We start from the raw sequence: 19,695 nt of genomic DNA, 5'->3' as shown, positions 1-19,695 counted from the left end.
TTTTTCATTGTTCTAATGTGGTGTGTTGATGTGGGCAGCTCCAAGTTCTTCGCCAGCTGGGCTCTCAGAATGGCTTGACCAGAAACTAACAAAAAGCGATCGGCCGGAGCTAACAAGTGCGAAAGTGGTGGTGTCTGGCGGTAAGTAGAGATTTGCTACTTCTTGCTGTTAGTAGAGGTCGCATTGGATTTATTTGGGGCTTGTATGTGCGGAGCACAGGTCCCCACAAAATGGTCGTATGGTGAGAGGTCAGGTATTCTTTGAATCTTGTTGCTGAAACTGAAGCAGATAGGGAAGCAATACATTTGGCATTTCACAATTTGTACGTCCTTTTTTGGAGCTGCCTGTGCAGATCTGTGTTGAAGGCAAAAGCGGGAGGAAGATTTATAAAACTTCAACAACAACCTGATCATTTTGCCCTGTGGATTCCCACTGTTCTGGAGAAAGTCATGTTGGGTTTAGATCCTTGAGTCGTGGAACTGAGAGGAATTTCATCAGTCACTTTATTAGCAGTATTCATTAAGTGCTTGTGGTAATGAGTGGTAGGGCCCGGGTCCACCCTCAGAGAGCAGACTTGCGTGCGACCCACTCACCTCAGCCCAATATCTTTTCAGGAGGCCTTCTTTTCCAACCCTTTCTTTTGGGGACTTCTGGATTTTCTCTACTTTGTCCACATCACTTTTAAATAGGGAAAACAAAGTGGGCCCAATACTCCAACAAGGCTGGGTTAAAGTAAAAAAAAAACAAACAAAAAACTGAATGAATAATGTAATAATAATTACAGTTTTTTTTGCTTTTGTAATAATAGCACTGCCTTGCCAGCTGATTACAGCTGTGATTTTCAGATACTTTTCAGCTATTCAGGAATTAAAGGAATGATTTTAGCTTCCTATGCAGTTTAAAATAGTCACATTTTAATATTATAGAAACGTTGTGCATGGCCTGGTGACAGAATGTCAGTGGTGCGGTAGATGACTCAATACCTGTAGCAAAATGTGTGCTTGTAATTTTTGAGTGTACCCTGGTAAAGTGCTCTGCAAAATGTAGGCACTCAAAGCACACTAGCACTTAGTATAGTGGCCTATGCAAAGTAAGTGCTCAATCAGTACCATTAATTGATGAGGATCTCTGTTTTTCTCTCTGTTAATAAGGACGCGGTTTGAAGAGTGGTGACAACTTTAAGCTATTATATGACCTTGCAGATCAACTACATGCTGCAGGTAAAGCTGTTTTGGGATAGGGAATGCTCCCTTTATTTTTTTGGAAATTACCGCTGTCTCGGTATTGTAATCCAACATATTGTACCTTGAAATTGTTTTGCTTCTCCAAGTCTTTCCTGCATTTCTCTCCAAAGCTTACATTCCATACTGCACTACATCTTGAACCCATGTTCTTTTATATTTGCAAAAAATTCTTAGTTTTATTCTGAGTCTCCATCACTGATACAGAGGATTCTTTCAAAAGTAACAGCGCAAAGAAGGAGACTTCGAACTGTGTTTCACTGTACAGTCATCAGTAGAGAATGAACTCTGGCTGGGTTGCATTTGAAAAAAAAAAAACAAATATTTCTCTCCTTAGTTGGTGCTTCCCGTGCTGCTGTTGATGCTGGCTTTGTTCCCAATGACATGCAAGTTGGACAGACGGGAAAAATAGTAGCGCCAGTAAGTACTGAAATGAGATACCTCTTGTAACTTTTCATAGACTTGATACCTTAAAAAGAAACGGATGACCGTTTTTAATCTAAATACAGTAGCGAATTGCACAGTGAGTCAAGACCTTCCTGTGAATATTCACCATAGCTAATGTATCTTTCCTCCTAAAATGGTCTCTGTGTTGTTGGTTTTAAGGTCAGCAAAAAATATGAATGATATGAATAAAATGTTGGCAACTTAAGCGTATAAGCACAAGCCATTAATTCATTTCTTTTGCCTCATTAAGGGTTGATTGAGCTTATGAATCATGAGGTTCAGGCCAGGCTCGGACCATTTCTGCAAATGGCTTCTTCCCACTTCCTGCCATCCCATCTCTTGCCATCCCATTTCCCGTGCGCCGTTCTGTTCTATCTTGAGGACGCAGTAACATGTATGGCCTGAAGATTGTCATTGGACACGCGTAACACATTTTCAGGCCTCTGTGTGGCATTTTTGACCTAAAACTCTATCGGGAGTAGAACTGTGAAAGTTACTTGTGTTTCATACTGGATTTAGGAAAGTCTACCAAATGTAAAAAGTTGTAGAAAAACATTTTTCACGGATAAGTTCCAAGTGGGTGTGAGATTTACTAGGGGAGTTAAGGCCATATATTGCTTCTCAACGGAAATTTAAAGACGAAGGGAACACCTCTACCATTGGGCTTTTGGATTTGTGCCAAAGTAGCAGCATTTTCCAAATGACTAGCCCAGATGTCGGGAACCCCCCAAAGATTGGCATTCCAGCCTCATTCAGTCCAGCTCCTGGCTTACCTGGAAACTCCAGTACTCACTTATGCATCTGTCACAATTCCTCATTCGCTGCTGACTTAGTCCTTCCCCCTTCCCCCTCCTTGAAGAAGCAGCGTGGCTTAGTGGAAAGAGCCCGGGCTTGGGAGTCACAGGTCGTGGGTTCTAATCCCCGCTCCTCCACTTATCAGCTGTGTGACTTTGGGCAAGTCACTTAACTTCTCTGTGCCTAAGTTATGTCCCCTGTAAAATGGGGATTAAGACTGTGAGCCCTGCATGGGACAACCTGATAACCTTGTATCTATCCCAGCTCTTAGAGCAGCACTCGGCACTTAGTAAGCGCTTAACAAATACCATCATTATTATTCCCATAAGTCTCCTTACTTGCCCACCCAGGCCTAAAAGTGGCATTGATGGTTCCACTGTGACCACGAGCCTTAAAGGAGCCCAGCAAACCCTGGACCCACTTCCTTCAACTCTGTCTTCCCTCTCCACTCCTTTTGTTGCCATCGTGGCCCAAGTGGGACACAGCAACCATTCCTAGTTGGCAAGCTTCTGTAGGTGGGAGTGCTATAAACAGATTTGTTCCCTATGCTTCCAGCCAACTTAGGACTTTTCATAATGGACTATTGACATATCTTCCAAGATACTGTATGGTTTTAAATGATTGAGGCCATTTCCCTTCAGAGAGTTTGACCATTTAATAAACGTCAATATTGAAAAAAGGGACTAGCGTGCAATTTAAATTTCCCTTTCCCATTTGGGTTTGTTATTGGTGTTTTTTTAGGTATCTTCTTTTCACAGGAAAATCTGGTTTAGCTTTTCCTTCAGTTATTTTTCCTGAGGATGACATTCCATCTGTTCTTATTCCTAACAAAACCAGGCACCTTTGGATTGCTGTCTTAGTCCTCACTGATGCTTCGAGTCTTTCCTGTTGTTTAGTCAGTGAACATTTCCCTTTTCTTTCAGGTGTTTTGTAGAGTAGGTAAAACAAAGATTAGCCTGTTCATGTAAGATACCTTACTGAATCTTTGTCATGCTCTGGAAATCTGACCTTTAATGCTCTATTATTGGTTTTAGTGCTTTCATATCCAAGTTATTTTGAATTGATCTTGCAAGTAAGAATTGGTGAGGTACTGCATTGAGCTAGACTAATAACTGAATCTACTCCATTTTCCAGTTTTTTGTACTTTAGTTGAGGAAGGGATTGTTTTTTTCTGATGTATTTACCCTTGTAATGAATTTGTCATTTCCATTTGTTTTTTAAAGACTTAGAGATTTCTTTGTTGTATTAATGTTCTCTTACTATCAAGAGATCCTAGGCTTTTTTTTTTTCTTGGAGGAGTGAAGACTGGTGTTCCTTTTTTTGATATTCATTTTTTTCTTTATCTTCACAAAAGCCTTTCTTTTGCCTTATTAACACAATGGATTGCACCCAGCGGGTGTTCAATAAATATTACTACTTTTATTCTTTATCTGAATTTGCAAGGTACTTCTAGATGTGGTCTGGTAGGCATGGTTATTTCTGCAGAATTTTCTCTCCACATTCCTCTGACTGCCTTTCCAGAGTAGTGTACGCCTAGCAGCATATTATACACCATTAGACTTTTCGGTAATCAAGCTCGTGGTGGAAGCATGTTGTCACACCTCTAGTTGGCTTCTTTGCGAGAATGTGATATCTGCCGATTTCATGTGGGCATTTTATTATCGGACCAGCAAGTGTGTTTGTCATTGTATGAGTGGTTGAGTGACGACCATTTGGTAGTTACCAGATTGGGGAGCAGTACTGGGCAGATTTGAAGAAGCTTGGGAAATTTGTTTGCTTGGGTATTTCTTTTGAACATCCCCTGATGTTAAAATCTGTGACAGCAAACTTTTATAGAGCTGTTGGTATGCAGCTGGGACTGAATTTACAGACTACCTTTCTCTGGCTTGCTAAATAGCTGAAGATTGACAACCCTTTTCATACCGCATTATCCAGCTTGGCTTTTAACTCCAAGAGAAAACTGTGTTCACAAATTGATGCTGTGTTCCTCTGGGGTTGGTGCAGAAGCATTAAATTGTACTAAAATATTCATATGTGAGTGCATTTAGCTGAAAGCAATTGATGTTCTGTTCCCAAGAGAGCAAAGAGAAATGCTGTATGGACCTGCACTCCAGAAAACACCCTAAGCACGCTCCTTAAGGGTAATTACATGGCCTGGATGATCAAAGCCCTTAAAATGATTCTTAAAGCGAAAAAGGATTAGAACAAGGTGAAATCGTAGCAGTAGATGCCATTGTTCAAATGTTGACTCTTACACAATCAAATAAAACGCACACCTAAATTGTCGTAGTAAATTAAGAAATAGCAAAGTGTGTGTTGTATTGCCAGGTAGCTTTTGTTAAGCTAAAAGTTTATTTCCATGAGCTTTTTTTTTCAGGATGAATGAAGTCTCTTTTTCATGTGCCATTTTACTGTGGAAAGTTAAAATTTTAAGTGACCGAAAGTTCATCGAACGCTTTCAACATAAATACTCTTAACTGTTTAAAAGCATGCCACCTGGATGATGATAAATTGATGTGCCTTGAGATAATCAATGTAATTTAAAAGCTGGCATGAAAATCAATAGGCGTAGACAGCACATCTGCATAGTGGCTACCTCACTGTATATTACCTGTGAAGCGCATTAGGAGACAACAAAATATCCCAAGTTTTCAATCTGACTGATCTTCCTTTAGTAATTATTCATACAGTATAGTTTATTGCTTTGAGATTATCATAAGTTTTCTTTATAAAACTTGGCACAAGCCTGTTTGAATAATTGCTAGTTTAGAGTGTGTAACAAAAGTGGATAACAGTGAAATTCATGATCGAGAGACTATTGTATAGGAGAACATTTTAGCAGCTTATTTTTAATGCACATACAAACTTTCAGCCAGAAAAGGAGTTTAAAGGTCATTTTCGGGGGAGGGAGGAAATCCCGTGATGCACTGAGCTGATTTCTGTCCTCTGCCCCACCTTCTCTTTCCACCTCTACTCTGCCTCCTCTACCTGTCCAACTAACAGTGACAAGAGCAGCAACTGGTAAGAAAGCTTTCTTCTGGGACTTCAGCATCTACTTGAGGAATGTGTCATTTTGGGCAGTAGTTGTGTTCTTGGGAGGATACGCAGTCGCCTGTACAAACCGAGCTGTTTGTTAAAGCCCAAATGGCATCAAAAGAGGAGGTATCCCCCCAGAACCCAGACTTATAAAAGTCCTCTAATACCACTGATCTAAAAAATCTAAGATTCTTCAAGAATGTTCAAGTTCGGTTATTAGCGTTCAGACTCCTAGGGAAACCTTTTAAAATTGCTGGGATCCAAATTAAGCCACCGTTAAAAAGTAAAACCAGCCCTCAGAAGAACAGCCAGGCTTTCAAATAAATTCTTTTTTTTAGGGGGTGGGGCTGCAACCTAATTTTAACTTTGCTTCAAAGCAAACCAACTGCAGCAGAGGGAGTGAAGGAGAGAGATGGGAAAGTAAAGGTCCTTGGAGTGCCGAGATGATTATGTCTTGATAGGCCAGAGAAACAGTCAATCGGAAGTATTTATTGAGCGGTTACTCTCTGCAGGGCACTGTCCTAAGCGCTTGAGAGAATACAAAATAATAAACAGACACATTCCCTATGCACAACGAGCTCATGGTCTAGTGAGGGACACAGACATTAATATAAATAAAATACAGATATGTACTGAAGTGCTGTGGGGCTGAGAGAAAGGGAGAACAAAGGGAACAAGTCAGGATGACCCAGAAGGGAGTGGGAGAAGAGGAAAGTGAGGGAGTTCTTAATCAGAGAAGGCCTTCTGGAGGAGATGTGCCTTCAGTAAGGCTTACATCTTCCCATCTTTCTGTTTTCACGCTGTATTTTATTTATGTACCCTTAGTGTGTCTTATTCAGTTTTCTTTTGCAAGTGTACCTTCTAGAGCACTCTGTATGTCTTTTGAATATTTTGAATTAGGACTAGAGTAGTGCTCGGTGTTCAACTCGGTTCTTGTAAAACATGGGGATCCTGTTCCAGATGGACACTAAATGACGAACAACTCAGAAACAGTGCTGACAGCGTGGTTGGTGCTGCGTACATGGGCTCGGCCGTTATTTCTATCATTGCACCCCATTCTCTACAGACAACAAGCAGACCGTCAGAATCACATTCCGTAATTCCCCAACAGCATCCTACACAAAATGTCTAATGAAAACACGTGCAATGGAAGAACTGTCTCTAGTTTGTAAGAAGTAGAAGAATAGCAAATTATTTGTTAAATAAGAGGAAAAATCGTTGGAAACTGTCAACCTCTAGTTTCTAATATCTTCCATTTTTCTGCCATTGATTTTCCTGTTCCGTTTCTAACTGAAGCTCAACAGGGTTTCGCCTAATTTGCAAACCAGCTCAGATAACTGGCCTAAAAATCTTTAACCTTAAACTCCAGCCAGTTCAGCAGTTAAGTATGTATGCATACACACTCTTCAACTCCTAGCTTAGTGGAATTGCAAGTCTTAGCTTGTTAGTACTACTGCAGCTTTCTCATTGATTTTTCTTGTTTCGATTTTGTACTGATTTTCTTATATCTGCCCCAGCGCTCAGTACAGAGCCTGGCAGACAGTAAGCACTGAATAAATACCACAATTATTATTACTGTGCTGGATGGTGGATTTGACGCAAGTGGTGAAGTCATCTGTCAAAGCAGGTGGGGAGGAAGAGGAGGTCCCAACCTCTTTATGTTTATGACTCTATACTTAATGCTTATGCATATGGAGTTCATTATTAAGTCATCTTGAAGCAGTTCATGGTGGAAAAGGAAGAGTGTTTGATTTTTTTTTTAATGTGGAAGCTCACTGGGTATTTTTGCATAATTCTTTGTTAATGATTGATTAATTTTAAGTCCTATTAATATGATTGCTTAAAATGTACTAGTCTAGAGGCATAAAGCAAGTCCCAGACCTCCTTTTGCTCCCCCAGGTTTGGGCTTCCCTCTAGACAGTAAACTCCTTGTGGGCAGGGAATGAATCTACTATGTCTGTATTGTACTCGCCCCTGCATTTAGTATAGTGCTCTGCACATAGTAAATATTCAGTAAATACTGCTGAATGATGAAGCGAGCGGCTGGAGATCTCTAGACTTCGCGTAGATGCATCGGAGGAGGGAGGGCTCAATGGGTGGGTGAGTGTGCCAGCTTCCCTGAACATGAAAGCATCTGATTTCATTAGAATTCTGGTTTTGAGCAGTAAAACAGAGTGTCCTACTCTAAAAACATAGTCCTGGAGTATGATCATGATCACCAGCAGTGTCTTTCATTGGGCAGCACTTCACAGTCCCTCTTTTCTCTCTTCTTACCTGACCAGGTCCATCCAGAGAATAGAGTTTTTGGTTTTTAACTTCAGAGGGCTCCCATATCATCGCTCCCATGGGGAGTCCCCATTAAGAGAGAGAAAAAATCAGAAAGGAGTTGGAAAAGCAGTTCAGTACGATCTTTAGGTGATCAGACTCTGGAACCTTATGAGGGGAAAACCTACTGTCCTTTCAAAAATGTAGCCTGAAGTGGTATGTTTTCTTGAAGTTAAAAAGTACTATCATTGGGTTGTTGGGTGGGAGTTCCTTCGAAAAGATGACTTTAAAATAGTTTGGTCATTTAAATGAGCTTCAAGAGGTAAAATTTTATTTAAAAAAGATGCACAGTTAATCAGTTACATAGAAAAGTGACAGTTTGCTTATTATGGTACATTCTCTATCCAGTGTTAACCTTGCATCTGTCCTTTGATTTCATATCCAGGTTTAGTAGCAATAGTTATGTCTTGAGATCGCACGGTTTTATTCCCCTAGGAAAAATAGCGTGATCTGGGTAAATTTTGAAAATCTTATGGAGGCTGTAGCATTCCTAAATAAATTACTTCCGAACTTAAATCCCCAAGTAAATCGGGCCGTCTGATAACCTCTTATGTTCACCCTATAAATTGTGTATCTTTATGCTTCTTTATCTTTGAATAGATTTCTAAATTTTTCTCTCTTATTTTTAATCTACTTCCTCCTGATGGGATGTCACCGGTAGAAAGAAAATTAAAAGTTTGCTTTTTAAGGAGAGGAAGAAGTATTAGCCTGGTTTCTTCCATTTCTTCAGTTTGAAGCACACCACTCTTTTCAGCTCTATTATAAACACAAAGTAGATGTTTAAATCTTCCCGTTTTACTTTGTTTAAAATGCTGCAAGTCTGAAGCTGCTGTCGGCAAATTCAGATTCCCAAAACAGATAAGTTGTACATTTGTGCTGTAAACTTATGCTGTTTTCATCCATGTATACATTTTAAAATCTCAAGTGGGTAATAATATGGTTAATCCCGTTACTGTAATTATTACTGCAAGTATTTGAGTGCCCACGAGGCCCAGAGCACAATTCTACACCCTGGGGAAGGGTAGTAGGTAATATACCTCAACATGGTCCCTGCCCTCAGGAGCTTCCAGTGACACATAGGAAACTGTAACTTTTATCAATGGTAAAATTTGAGCAAGCCAGAGAAAAGCAGCGCCCAGCGAATGGATAAGGGCGTGTAAGGTGGCTCTTCCCAATCCTTTGAAATTCTACAAAACGTTTCCTCATGATCTGTTTCAAGTTTCCTATGTTGTAGAAGGATTCCCCTGGCTATCAATCAGTCAGGGGTATTTATTGAGCACTTACTATATGCAGAGCACTGCCCTGAGCACGTGGGAGAGTACAATACGGTAGAATTAAGAATAATGATGATGGCATTTGTTAAATGCTTACTATGTGCAAAACACTGTTCTAAGCGCTGGTAGAACAGCTGGTAGAATTGGTAGATGCAGTCCTTTCCCTCCTCATTCTCCTCCTATCCTTGGCTTATTGTGGGCTTCCTGGGTTTCCCAGCTCCAAACCAGGAGACTTCACATAGTAGTAATGGTGGTCGTACTTATTAAGCATGTATTTTATGCAGAACACTTTGCGCTAAGCAGTGGGGTAAGCTAAACAAGCTAACCAGATTAGACCCAGTCTGATATCCAGGATGTGCACTGTACCACCCTACATCAGGTGATGCCTTTGTTACCATATATTCAGTCAATCAGTGGTATCTATTAAGCACTTACTATTTGCAGAGCACTGTACTGAGCGCTTGGGAGAATATAATACAACAGAGCTAGCAGAAACATTCCCTCCCCAGAATGAGCTTAGAGTCTATCAGGGAGGATAAGCATTAATATAATGCTTATATTAGTAGTATTATATTATTATATTGTATATATATTATATATATTGTAATATATATTACAAATCAGTAGTATTCAGTACCGAGCACTTAGGAGAACGCAATTGAGTTTAGTAGACAAGATCCCTGTCCTCAAGAAGTTTACAATCTAGTGGGGGTGACAGGTACCAAAATAATTTACAGGTAAGAGGTAGAAAGAAAGAGGCATGCTTCTGAAGTAGTGCTTAAGTAATCGGGTCTGTAAGATTAGGTATGTAAGGGCTACAAGAAGTACTGAGTCCACAGGCTCATTGGTGGTTCAGAGTACTCAAGTGGCAGTTGAGGGGTGGGATATAATAAATTCATTTGGAAGGCCTCCAAATTTTAAGGAGATGTGACTTTAGAAGGTTTTGGAAGTTGGGGAGTGCAGTGATCTGTTGGGTTTAAAGGGGATTGAGTTCCATGCGTGGGGATGGGCTTGAGCGAGAGGTTGGCGATGGGAAAGGTGAAAATGAGGCACAGTGGGTAAATTTGCTTGAGAAGAGTGGAGATTGCGAGCTGGTGATAGGAGAAGAGAATGGAAGGGTAAGAGGGAGAGAACTGATTGCCTTAAAGCCAATGGTCAGGAGTTTCAGCTTGATGCAATGAGGAATGGATGGCTATTGGAGGTTTCGGAGGAGTGGGGAGATATGTGCAGAATGATGTTGGGAAAGTTATAGAGGCAGCCAAGTGAATTATGGATGGGAGTCAGCCAGGTCAATAAAGAGGCTGATGGCAGCTTGAGTATATTGTTTAAAAGAGAGGGTGAGAGTCAAGGAAAATGCTAAATTTATGGGCTTCGGAGATTGGGAGGATGGTGATGTTAACTCTGATAGGAAAGAGGTGGAGGGGATTTGAGAGGGAAAATGGGGAGTCCAGTTTTGACACATTGAGCTTGAGGTGCTAGTGGGACGTCCATGTGACGATGTCATGGACGCAGGAGGAAATGTGTGATTGCCGAGGTGAGAAGTTACGTCGGGAAGAGAGATTTGGTAGCCATCTGCATAGATTTGGTTGGTGAAGCTATGGGAGCAAATGAGCTCCCCGCAGAATGAATATAAAGTGAGAGGATAGGGAACCCAGAGAAGAGCCTTTGGTGGAGCCAATGAAAGAAACTGAGTGAAAGTGGCTGGTGAGGTAGGTGGAAAATCAGGGAAGAGCTCTGTTGGTTGGAAACCAAGATTAGATAGGGTTTCCAGGGCCAGGGAGTCAAATGTCAAACAAGGCTGAGGTGCCAAAAAGGTTTATGCTAGAGTAGAAAACAGTTTGGCAAGGAGGGGTTACTAGTGACCCTGGAGAGTGAACAGGGTGGGAACCAGGCTGCGGTGAGTCAAGGAGAAGAAGTGGAAACAGTGGGTTTATACAACCCTTTCTTGGGGTTCAGACAGGAAGGAATCTGAGCAAATAGGGCGAGATTGGGAGCAGAGGGATTGAGAGAGGGCTCTTTTAGTATGGGGAAGACTCAAGCATGTTTGCAGATGGATTGAAAGGAGTCATCTAAGACTAAGCAACTGAAGATGGCTATTTGGGAAAGAAGTGTGGGAGGAAATGGGGTCAGAGGCACAGGCAGGAGGGTTAGGTTTTGAAAGCAGCTGGGAGAATTTCCTGAGAGTTGCCTGGGAAGGAGGAGAATGTTTTCAGTTTTGTTTAAATAGTTCGGGAGGTTGTCGGGGGCAAGAGAGGGATAGGAGGGGTCATTTTTAATTGTACTTTATGGAGGAAAAGGTTAATGCCATGACGAATTTGTCTTTACCATAATTTCAGAATGGAGGCACCCTGTTTAGAGGAACATCTTTGCCTGTAGTCCTTGAATTGATGAACCAACTGGTACCTGAAGACTGTATCTTAGAGTCAAAGCATTGTAAATTGGTGCCCACTTTACCATAGAAACAATATTATAAATAAGGGGATGGTTCCTGAATTAAGATTAAATATTCGGTTTTTACTAAAATTACCCAGAATTGGGTTTCCAAGTCAATTTGCAGACTAATTAGCCACATTAATGTATTGTAAAGAGGCTCTACAAAAGGTTTGACTTCATTGAAAGTAGTGGTGATTGTAGCATTTTTGAGCACCCACTTGGTACACAATAATTGGCCATGTGGGCCATGCCCACAAGAAGCTTACCCTTTAAGTGGAGTGACAAAAGTAAAAATATTAAAAGCAAAGTGGTCAAAATAAATTAAGCAAACATATACATGAGTGCTAAGGAAGGTGTAAATAACTTCATAAGTGGACTGGGAATGTGTCTACCTTCTCTGTTGTATTGTACTCTCCCAAGCACTTAGTACAGTGCTTTGCACACAGTAATTGCTCAATAAATACAACTGAACGAAGAGATTAATGAATGAATGAAAGGATGGAGTATAACACTTTGGACCCAGGTATAAGGAGGTTGTCGGTGACCTTGGAGGGAGCCAGACTGAAGAGGGTGAGGAGAGAGTTGGTGAAGAGGAAATTAATGCAGAGATTGTGGATGATCTGTTCTAAAAGTTTGGAGGGAGATAATAATGGTATTTGTTAAGTGCTTACTATTTACCAAGTACTGTTCTAAGCACTGGGGTAGATACAAGGTCATCGGGTTGTCCCACTTGGGGCTTACAGTCAAAATCCCCATCTGACGGATGAGGGAACTGAGGCACAGAGAAGTCAAGTGGCTTGCCCAAGGTCACACAGACAAGTGGCGGAGCCTCGATTAGAACCCATATCCTCTAACATCCAAGTCCATGCTTGGGCCATAGCTGGAGGAGGTGGGGATCAAGAGAAGGCTTTTTTAAAAAGGGGAAGACATTAATGTGGGAGGTTTGAAGGTAGAGGGGAAGGAGCCATTGGAGAGTGAGAGCTTGAAGTGTGAAGGAGAGTCAGAGCTAGTGATTTTAGGAGGCAAGAGGAGAGCGCAGATAGAGGTTGATTTAAAAAGTAGGTGGGAGGTTCCCTCTTGGGAGATAGGGGGTGTTGAGGAAGTGATAGGGAGAATTTGGGAAGCAAAATAAATGTGCTAATTCTCCCTAGCTACTCTGCCTGGTGATCAGGTAACCTTCACTATCATCAGCTATTCCCCTCCTACCCTCTTTAAACTTTGCTCCTCATCTCCTACTTTTAAAATTGTTTCCCCATTTTTTTTAAAGCTTCTTCTGAACACCTCCTCCCCGGTTCATCACCCAAGCCTTTGGAGTTAGTGGTATAAAGGAGACTGATCTTTTAAAATCAGAAGTGGGATTTGTCTTAACTCAGAGCATCTGAAGTTACAGGTTACCTGCACTGGCATTTTAAGGGGAAAATGAAAGATTATCTCTGTCCAACTTTTTTGTAGTAATAATAATAATGATATGTAAATACTTATTACGTGCCAAGCTCTGTGCTATACTGTGTAGTTACAAGATAATCAGGTCGGACGTAGCCTCTGTCTTACGTGGGACTCACAGTCTAAGCAGGAAGGTGAACAGGTATTAAATCCCCGTTTTACAGATGAGGAAACTGAGGCCCCGAGAAGTTAGGTGAAGTGTGCCTGATCACATATCAGGCAAGTGGCGGGGGCAGGATTAAAACCCAGGGCCCCCTGATTCTTGCCAAAGAAATCTCAAAACTATGATTCATGACATTCTCGCCATCATCCAGAGACCTTTGGAAAAGCTTGGGAGGAGGCTGGAAGCGAAGCTCTCCTCTTCCTCCTCCTACTGCTGCGGCTATTACTATACGTTAATTTTAACCTAATGTGTTCGTCTGAGATCCAGGATGCCATGGTGGTAGGCGCCACTGAAAGAGCTGGAGAGAAGCCTTCCCTAAGTACATCCTAGTTAATTGGGGTTCTCCAGTCTGACAGTAAATCTAGAGGTAGAGATTGATGTCAGCTCTGTGTATCCAGAGCTTTTGGCTAGTTAGCTCACAGAAAGATCAATTATAGGTTGTTTTAAGTTCAGCGGGACAGAGTAGAGAAGAGACAGATCAGCAGTATGAGTTAAACACTGAGTGAGCTGATGACTCTGAGACAAAAAAGGAGGAGGCAATTGGAATTCACTGGGGAGTTATAAGAAGTGGTAACAAATGATGACTGAAACCCAACAGATTTCAAGATTGCCCATTCTGCCAGGGAAGCCAAAAGCCAGGGAAGAAAACCAGCGATAAAGGGGAAAAAACGGGGTTCACGAGGCCGGGAGAAACACCCCTAGAAAGAAGTTCTTGTAAGAACCACCTCTTTACCCTAGCATCAGCATTCTCAAATAAAGGCCAGAATTCAGTAACTTTTAGTGATTCTCTTTATGGGGAGGAATCGTTCTGTGTGTCCACTGAGGATCAAAAGGAGGAAGCGGGTTATGACAACCCACTGAAAAAGGTAACGTCTATTCCTAACAATCTTTTCCAGAAACCAGTTCGGACAAACCCTTTGTCCTTGATGAGTTTAAGCATTCACCTGCCCGAAGGTGAGCTCTGTATCTGTTGACTTCTCGGGTCCCATCAGGCATTAGGAATCTGTGAATTTTGTGGTATATGCTGGTCTAAAACTGTTTCCCTTCCTCCCGTTAATCACCTCCCGGGAAATTACCCCTGCCACACAACTGGGTTTTACCATCAGTTTCATCCAGCCATCGTACTTAAAGACGGCTTTATTTCCCAAACTCATTTCTCGGCCCTCATCTAAGAGAATCTTCGTGGCTTCACTTCTCCTTGCCCTGAGTAGCTGCAGGTCAGGCAGTAGAACCAGAGACAAAGCTAGACCTCCTCTCCCCTCATCAAACTCTCTGTGGCCTCTCCCTCCTAGGCCTTTCTCTTTTAGCTCATTCCCCCACCCCCACCTGATCTTCCAGAAGCAATCTGCCCAGTACTGACCCCCAAGAGAGCCCCTGGAACCTTGCAAGCAGACATTTCCAACACCTCGCCCGCCTGCTGCTCCAATCAGGTCAGGGCACTGCTTCTATTTTAAGCTTTGGAGCCATGCAGCATCTCTGCCTCCCTAGGTTGGTCTGGAGCTTTTTAGAAGGTTTCTAAAGCCTCATTTTTGTAAAACCGTGGCCTCCAACTGGAATGGAAAATACGTCTCTTGGGTCCCCAGGCTTAAAACCAAAGCCCTGCTGCTCAGAGCAGACCAAACGAGCAGTCTTGAAGTGGCCATTTTCCCTGAATTACCAAAGGGCAGCAGAGCCCCAAAAGGTTTCCATGGGGGGTCGGGGGTAGGGAGCTTTCCCTTCCACTCCGATGCGTCAAGCGTGAGGTGGAAGCCGCAGCAGCAGGAGCAAATAGGGGAATCATGACTGCCCCAAGGGACAAAAACTCTTGCCGTCCCCTGTCCGACACATTCTTCCTTCTCCTCCTGCCCACCGCCATTTTGCCAGATGCTCAGCCATCCAGATACATATGGGCTGGCAGTGACACCACAGCAGTGATAGGAGCAGACGTGAATGTGTATGTACTTATCTACCCGAATACATGGAAGAGGGCGTGTACCTGAGTGCACATACTTCCCGAGTGACCCTATATTGGTTTTTGTCAGCGCTACCATTCTCCTCCTTCATCTCAGGCATCTGAGTGCCCACTGAAAATGCCATCATCGACCAGAACCGAGCAATGACTAAATTAACACAAGGCTTTTTGAGTAATATTCTTGGAGAATAGCTCATCAATCATCGCGGTGTCTGTTGGCCTATATCGCCTCTCCCGTTCACTTCAGTCTTTAAAGATTTGACTGGGTTTTTCCAAAGCATCTACATCTAAATTCACATTTGTTTCATATCTGTCGATCTTTCTAGCTGCTTCCATTTAGTTTCTTGTGCAGGTTTTTCTTCTGCCTCCCAGCATCTTCCCTACTTATAAGGCTGGCAGTCACGGCATTGTCCTTGACTGCTTCCTCTCCTTCAACCCCAGTATTCAATCTGTCACCAGAGCCTCCATCCTAACAGTCACCACACTGTTCCAGGCACTGTCATACCTCGACTTGACTACTACCGCTGCCGCCTCAACCTCACTGGTCTCCCTGCCTTGAGTCTCTCCCCTCCTTAGTCCACACTATACACTGCTGTCCAGATCATGTTCCTAAAATGTCATCCTGCACAAATGTTCCCATTCCCCCAAAACCTCTAAAGGTTACCAATTCCTCTCTACATCGAACCCAGACTTTTGGCCACTGATTTTAAGGCAATCATTTCTTTGTAGTAATAATAACAACAATTGTAGCTTTTAAGTGTTTACTATATGCCAAACACTGTCCTAAACACGGGGAAGATACAAGTCAATCTGGTCATACACATTCCATCTCCGACATGGGGCTTGGGGAGGAAAATGAGTATTTAATCCCCATTTTCTAGATGAGGCACCGAAAAGTTAAACAACGTGCCTGAGGTCAAACAGGCAAGTGGCAGAGCCTGGCTAGACCCCATATCCCCTGACTCCCAGGCCACAGATCTTCCCATGAGGCCACCTTGCTTCCCTTCCTCCTCTCTACCCACTCTCTCCCCCCGCCCATTATACCCCACTTGGCCTCTCAACTGGGAGTCTTTGTTCCTCTCCAGCTAACCTCCTCACACACTTCCCCTGGAACTTCCTCCCGCTTCAGAACGGACAGTCCATGGCTCTCTCCATCTTCACAGCCCTGCTGAAATTGCATCTCTTAACTGAGGATTTCCCTGATTAATTTCTAATCTCCCCAGATTATCTACCTTTGCCAACCGCCACTTCAACATTGTGCACCACTAATAGAGTTGAGGACTCACCCTCCCATGGAATTTATCTCACACACTCCGTTACTTAAGCACTAATTTCTCATACCTATACCCTTTTCCTCCTCCTCCTTCCTATCTTTGAATTATTTTTGTATCTGAACTCCTCGAGGGCAGGGATCTTGTCTACTAACAGTTTCCTCATAACCATTCAGAGCTTTGCACACAGTCAATGCTCAGTAAATATTATTGATTGATTTGCCCTCACGAGCTAATATTTCTTTTCTTCTTCTTTAAGCCACAGTTACTCCTGCATCTTGCCAACATTGCCTCCCCATTTTCTTCCTTGATTGTGTTTGCATCTATCCAATTTAGGATGTAAGCTCCTCAGGCTAGGGATAGTCTTTTTTTAAGTTTGTAAAGTCGCATCTAAAGTGCCCCGTAAATTAGCTATTGTAAAGTACTAAGTTAATGCTAATTGTTATTAAGAGTAGCAGAAATGCTTTCCTGTACCAAAAATGGAGTGTTGTTGGCATACCTCATTGTTTATACGTGTTTGAAAAAACTTGTTTCAGTGATTGTGTACAAATCATTGGGAAATTTAGTCCAGTAGCTGGAGATTTGGTATGGTTTTTTGCCATTTAATTTTAGCAATTGATGAGGGGACATGGGCCCTACTTTTACAAGCGGTGAAGGGCGCTCCAGTTAGTTATTTAAATCTTTTAGAGCTCTTTACAAAGTGGTTAAAAAAAGGGATAGAGATGTCCATTAAATGTGTCCTCGATTTACCTGGGTTACCCAGGATTCTCATCATCTTGCTCAGTGGAAAGAGCCCGGGCTTGGGAGTCAGAGGTCATGGGTTCGAATCCCAGCCCTGCCACTTGTCAGCTGGGTGTCTGTGGGCAAGTCACTCAACTTCTCTGGGCCTCAGTTCCCCATCTGTAAAATGGGGATGAAGACTGTGAGCCCCACGTGGGGCAACCTGATTACCCTGTATCTACCCCAGCACTTAGAACAGTGCTCTGCACATAGTAAGCACTTAACAAATAGCAACATTGTTATTGTCACATCAGTGGCATTTATAGCTTTGAAGGCTTCAGTTCCTTGGGATTTTAGTTGTAAATTAAGAGCAAAAATCATTTATAATTGTGTTTTGTGAGGGTGCATAATTGCCAGAGTAAATCAACCTTTTCTAACGTTGCCAACGGAAAGGATTTTAAGATGGGATAGATCCATTTCTTATAAAAATGTATAGCAGGGACACTTAAGGTACTATTGATTGCTTCCAAAATGACTTGGGTTGTGCTTTGCCTTGTTGATCTTCTGGAATGCGGAGAGATAGACCGTGTGTGGTCAGAGGTGGTTTTAAGATTCCGATGGGTCCCAGCCAGTGGCATCCAGTGGCTTCCAGGCTGAAGTCGGCCCCTTTCCCGGAGCACTCCTGCATGCCCTTCCCTCCCTGGCACTTTGGGAACTATATTTAAATCATTATCAGCAACATTGAAATGGGTTAGCATAGGTGGTGGAAGAAAGATCAGAAGCAAAGGGAGGGTATTGCCATTTTAAACATTGGAAGTCTTCTCTCACAGGTATTGGCTCCCCTCTTTGGCCCCCAGTCTCCTCCACAGAGGCTTGTGAGAGCCTGGAAAAAATAGCCTCTGTGTCTGGGAGAAATACAGGAAACAGCACCGATCCCTCTACCTGGAATTCACAGACAATAATAGTGATAATAATGATGGTATTTGTTAAGTGCTTACTATGTGCCTCGCATTGTTCTAAGCACTGAGTTAGATACAAGGTAATCAGGTTGTCCCACATGGAGCTCACAATCTTAATCCGCATTTTACAGATGAGGGAACTGAGGCACAGAGAAGTTGTGACTCGCCCAAGGTCACACAGCCGACAAGTGGTGGGGCTGAGATTAGCACTCAGGTCTTCTGACTCCCAGGCCCGGACTCTTGCCATTAGGTCAAGCTGCTTAATTGGGTTGGGCACAGTCCCTGTCCCAGTCCCCATTTTACAGATGAGGTAACTGAAGCACGGAGAAGTGAAATGATTTACCCAAGGTCACACAGCAGACAAGTGGCAGAGCAGGGATTAGAACCCATGATCATCTGACTCCCAGACCCATGCTATATCCACTACACCGAGACCTCATGAAAGCTTTTGATACCATTAGTAGATTTGTGCTCTGGGAAGTTACTTAGCAAATGTGGCTGTCCTGACAAGTTCAGGGAAGCAGCGTGGCTTAGTGGAAAGAGCACAGGCTTGGGAGTCAGGTCATGGGATTGAATCCTGGCTTCGCCTCTTGTCAGCGGTGTAACTTTGGACAAGGCACTTAACTTCTCTATGCCTCAGTTACCTCATCTGTAAAATGGGGATTAAGACTGTGCGCCCCACATGGGGCAACCTCATAATCTTGTATCTACCTTAGCGCTTAGAACGGTGCTTGGCATATAGCAAGCGTTTAACAAATACCATCAGTAATGAAGTTTGCAAACCTTCTGAGGCTACTTTGGGATGACATGGCTGGTCGGATTATTAATAATAATAATGTTGGTATTATTACTTGCCCACAATCACACAGCTGACAGGTAACAGAGCCGGGATTTGAACCCAAGACCTCTGACTCCCAAGCCCATGCTCTTTCCACTGAGCCACGCTGCTTCTTTATAATTGCTGAGGATTATTGCTGAGGGTGCCCTGCCCATCCATTCCCACTGCCAGTGAAGTAAGGCACGGAGGCACAGCGGGGCCAGTCCTGTTCGACTGATTCTATGTAGCCAAGTAGAAAGTAGCAATAAGAGATCTGGATGTAAACTCCTCCTCTAGTTTGTAAGCTTTTTGTGGGCAGAGATCAGGTATACCCACTCTCTGCTGTTGTCCTGTTGTCCCAAGTGCTTAGTCCAGTGTATGTTCCTCACAGTAAGTACTCAGTAAGTACCTCGGATTGATTGATAGATGTAAGGATATGCCTCCACAAAAGGATGCTCTTGGGGCTACATCCAAAGCCCTAGAGACCGACGTTCCGGAATTGCCGTGTATAGGTGCTAGCTCCATAAAGGCACACGTCCAAGAAGTTATGCAAATGATTGGGTAAATGCAGTCTCCACATCGGCCAGGTGTTACAGGCTGACCATAAATGTGAAGAAAACCGAGAAGATGCGTCTTTGTGCCCCAGGGAAGTCGAACACCAAATCTCGCAAATTTATATTGGCCACACAGAGCTAAATCCTGTCCCAGAATTCTGTTCCCACTGAGAGAAAATTGCTGGCACTCTGTGCCAGCATTGCCTTATACCCGGTCACGCTGATGGCCTCCTGTCACTTTTTCCCTACTTGCTAGCTCTGAGACC

The 19,695-nt window shown here is 42.9% G+C and overlaps 1 protein-coding gene across 1 annotated transcript in view; it reads left to right on the top strand.

Annotated features, from left to right (window-relative positions):
- ETFA (electron transfer flavoprotein subunit alpha) overlaps positions 1 to 19,695 on the top strand; it is a 60,375-nt gene that overhangs the window by 24,862 nt on the left and 15,818 nt on the right. The window contains exons 7-9 of the mRNA XM_029065775.2: positions 39 to 140; positions 1,152 to 1,220; positions 1,579 to 1,661. Coding sequence (XP_028921608.1) covers positions 39 to 140; positions 1,152 to 1,220; positions 1,579 to 1,661 — 254 coding nt within the window. The remainder of the gene's footprint in view (positions 1 to 38; positions 141 to 1,151; positions 1,221 to 1,578; positions 1,662 to 19,695) is intronic.

The sequence above is a fragment of the Ornithorhynchus anatinus genome, chromosome 5, assembly GCF_004115215.2.
Source record: "Ornithorhynchus anatinus isolate Pmale09 chromosome 5, mOrnAna1.pri.v4, whole genome shotgun sequence".
Lineage (NCBI taxonomy): Eukaryota > Metazoa > Chordata > Mammalia > Monotremata > Ornithorhynchidae > Ornithorhynchus > Ornithorhynchus anatinus.
The sequence above is the reverse complement of the archived record's forward strand: the minus strand, read 5'-3'. Positions and strand labels throughout refer to the sequence as shown.